Genomic DNA, 3,265 nt, shown 5'->3' on the forward strand with positions numbered 1-3,265 from the left:
ATATATANATAATATATATATATATATAATAATATATATATATATATTAATAATATATATATATATATATATATATATATATATATGCGTGTGTGTGGTGTATAGTTATTGTGTGCGAGCAAGCAGGACATAGTCGCTAACCCGCAGTATCGCCTCAACCTGATATTGATGGCTAATTCCTACGAATGAACAATATCAAATGTGCAGACATCCACCACCATATGATGAAAAGTGTGCGAATTACACTTACATACACATTTTCTTTCTACATGCGTTTGCACGTCTTACAATCACTCTGCGTAGTTGTCGGATGCAGTTGTCTTATAATATGTATGTCTTGACAAAATCACATAACAGCCACTCATGTATTTGGTGTGCAAGCGAATAAAATTGTGCACTCGATACTTTAGCCAGACTTGTACAATTGACGTTCTTATCATTGTCTAAGGTTTATAGCATTAATGCTCGCCGAATATATAATTGTATTCGATTGTGCACGTAACAAAATCTGTCCATCAGCCATCTGACTAAATAGAAGAAACAAACAGGATGTTTCGGCCAAGTAATACGACAATCGCTCATCGTTCGAAAGGATTTAAGTGATCTAGAAGTAAATTTGGTTTGTATATATAAAACAAATACTTATATAAGCCGCAATATTCTGAGACGAATCGTTAATTCAATTGACAATAGTGTTGTTGTGCCCAACTATGCACATAGATTGTGAAATCTAGAGACCTGGCCATCTTGAATGCACGGCTAGACACGTGCCTTATCATAATTGTGGTAGTATAATTATGTGCTGAGATGGGCACGGACATGCGACTGTATAAAGCTACTACTACCCAACTACGTACAGTTATACAACTACTTAACTTGATAGCAGCATATCCACTTAATGGATATTATTCTTGGGACAATCAACAAGTACAACAAATGCCAAATACATAGCCTACGCTGGGACACATACCCACCGTTTATGTGTGTTTGATCGTACACGTACCGTACCATCCCGAGACGTACACTGCGATCCCAAACAAGGCGAGCACTACTAATGCACACGAACCAACGATTTTAAACGTCACCATTGTGAGAATGCCCAAAAAAAAAGCCATCATATATGCACCTTATATATTTTAGCGAAAAGAAATATATATTTGGTCTCTCGACTCTCTAAAAGTAAAATAGTTGTCTACAGAGTACTGACTCTACTCCTCCCCACCAGAGATTAAACAAAGAGCCAATATGTTATGTCAATATTTTCAGCCCTACATGGTACCAAATGACAAATAGTCAAGACTCATGCGAGACTGCGAGAGGCGTCATCACTCAGCTGAGCTTGACAGCTGACAGTTCAGTTCTATGAACTTCTCGGTCCCTGACTGAGGGCCTGAGGGCTGAGGCACAGGGCCAGCCGGGAGTGGCCGAGCCGCCGCGTGGCCGGGCCCGCCGGGGTGGGGCCGTGGGGGTCTGCAGAATGCAGACTGTCAAAAAGAGAAAACAGGTGCATCTCAGAATCTTTTGCGCAAAGGCCATAGCCCTCTAAATTGTACACGAAGGCGCGAAGAAACCGAATATTTTATTTACACCAACATGCAATAATATTGTATTTTTATTTTGGTAAGGTGGTATGCAGTATGATTCATTCTACCAGTTTCTTCCCCTCAACTTTTGTCTTGTACCTGTAGATACCCAAATTCATCTCAAGAACTGTTGTATTCACCCCTGTAGTGATCAATCTGGTGATCATTTCAATATCCTCGCCAATATCAAGATCGCCGCGTTGTTGGTATTTTAACCACAAATCTCTCTTGATAGTAAGCCACCCATTGCTTATGAACTCATTTATGAATACACAGCACCAAGTGTATGGGAGTTTGAGCCAATCTAATCTAGCTTCAAACTGTTCGCGAAGGGAGTCCGGGTCATAGGCCAAGTCGGCGATCTCATTGGAATCATAGTGAGATAGCTTTTCCAGCTTTTCTCCGATTTCTTTTGTCGTTGCACCTTCAAAGGTGGTCAGAACTACTTCTATATGTGGCTGTTGCTTAAATAATGAGGAGAGCATCTCGAACCGTTGAGGATGAAGAATATCATCAATGTCAAAGACCGAGAGCCATTCGGTAGTTGCGCATGCACTGGCGAGGTTTTTCTTGACCGCCTGTTTCATAGGATCGGGATATTCGATAAAGTGACCCACTATGCCATGCTTGTTTTGAAAGTCAATAAATTGTGACTTCAAATCGTTGTATACCGTCATATTCACGAGCGTAGATGATGTATTCGATACCACAACGAACATCTCATCGGGAACCACTGTGAGACTTTCCATGCTGCGTAGGAAATCATTACCGAATCTGTTGAAGTCGTACGCAAGGGCTGGAATGATAAGCGTTATGCCTGTCTTCGCCGGTACGCTTGACAGTACGTTCAAGCTATACATTGTCAGCCCGTCGAAGACCTTATACCGCCAGTTGCTTAAAACCACCAGTACACCAATGATTGTCAGAAGCAGGAAAACTCTGGCTGGTGACCGAGATACTACTCGTTTCTCGGCATTTTTCATCATTGTGATCGAAGCTTTGAGATCTTAAATGGCTAATAATATTTTGTTCTAATTTGAAGACGACGAAAGAAATACCGTATTTATGTCGCAACATGAGTGCCACTCTTATACTCTTATACTCGACACAAACCAGACCGAATCGCTCCAGAAGGATACATACTTGAGTATACGATATGTATCAGTCAGAGCCACAAACCAATACCGGTGTGCCTCGTGTACCTTGAGTGCAGTCTAAATTCTGAAATGCAGCATACAAGCGCCTGGCGATTATTTGTTCAAAAACGAAAAAGGCGGGCTGTGGCACACGGGAATTTGGTTCAAATTATGACATTCGAAAATAGGTATTTTTTTAAGACCATGTCCGCCTCTCATAGCCATCTTGTCAATGAAGGCTATAGATGGTGCTGATTGAAGGCGCTAAAAAATGTTTCGGATTTATCTCTTTTTTTTTGACAATTCACGAATGTAGTACATATTTACCCCTAGATTCGAATTTCTACTCTATTGCAAGTGCCTTCTCGCGCACATACCACGTTGCCTACGAGTATATACATGATGTATGTGTGTGTGTGTGTGTGTGTGTGTGTGTAGTGTAGTGTAGTGGTTACACTATATATTGTATATATATATATATGTNTATNTACTATATTATATATATATATATATATATATATATATATATATATATATATATATATA

General features: G+C 40.0%; 1 protein-coding gene across 1 annotated transcript; it reads right to left on the reverse strand.

Moving 5' to 3' along the window:
* Positions 1–1,651: 1,651 nt before the first annotated feature.
* On the reverse strand, positions 1,652–2,569 carry SARC_10859 (hypothetical protein; the record flags this gene model as incomplete). Its single annotated transcript, XM_014295074.1, has 1 exon — positions 1,652–2,569. A coding segment is annotated over one exon (918 nt), but the record flags the coding sequence as incomplete, so codon positions are not given.
* Positions 2,570–3,265: the final 696 nt, after the last annotated feature.

This window comes from Sphaeroforma arctica (genome assembly GCF_001186125.1).
Source record: "Sphaeroforma arctica JP610 unplaced genomic scaffold supercont1.1417, whole genome shotgun sequence".
Classification (NCBI taxonomy): Eukaryota; class Ichthyosporea; order Ichthyophonida; genus Sphaeroforma; species Sphaeroforma arctica.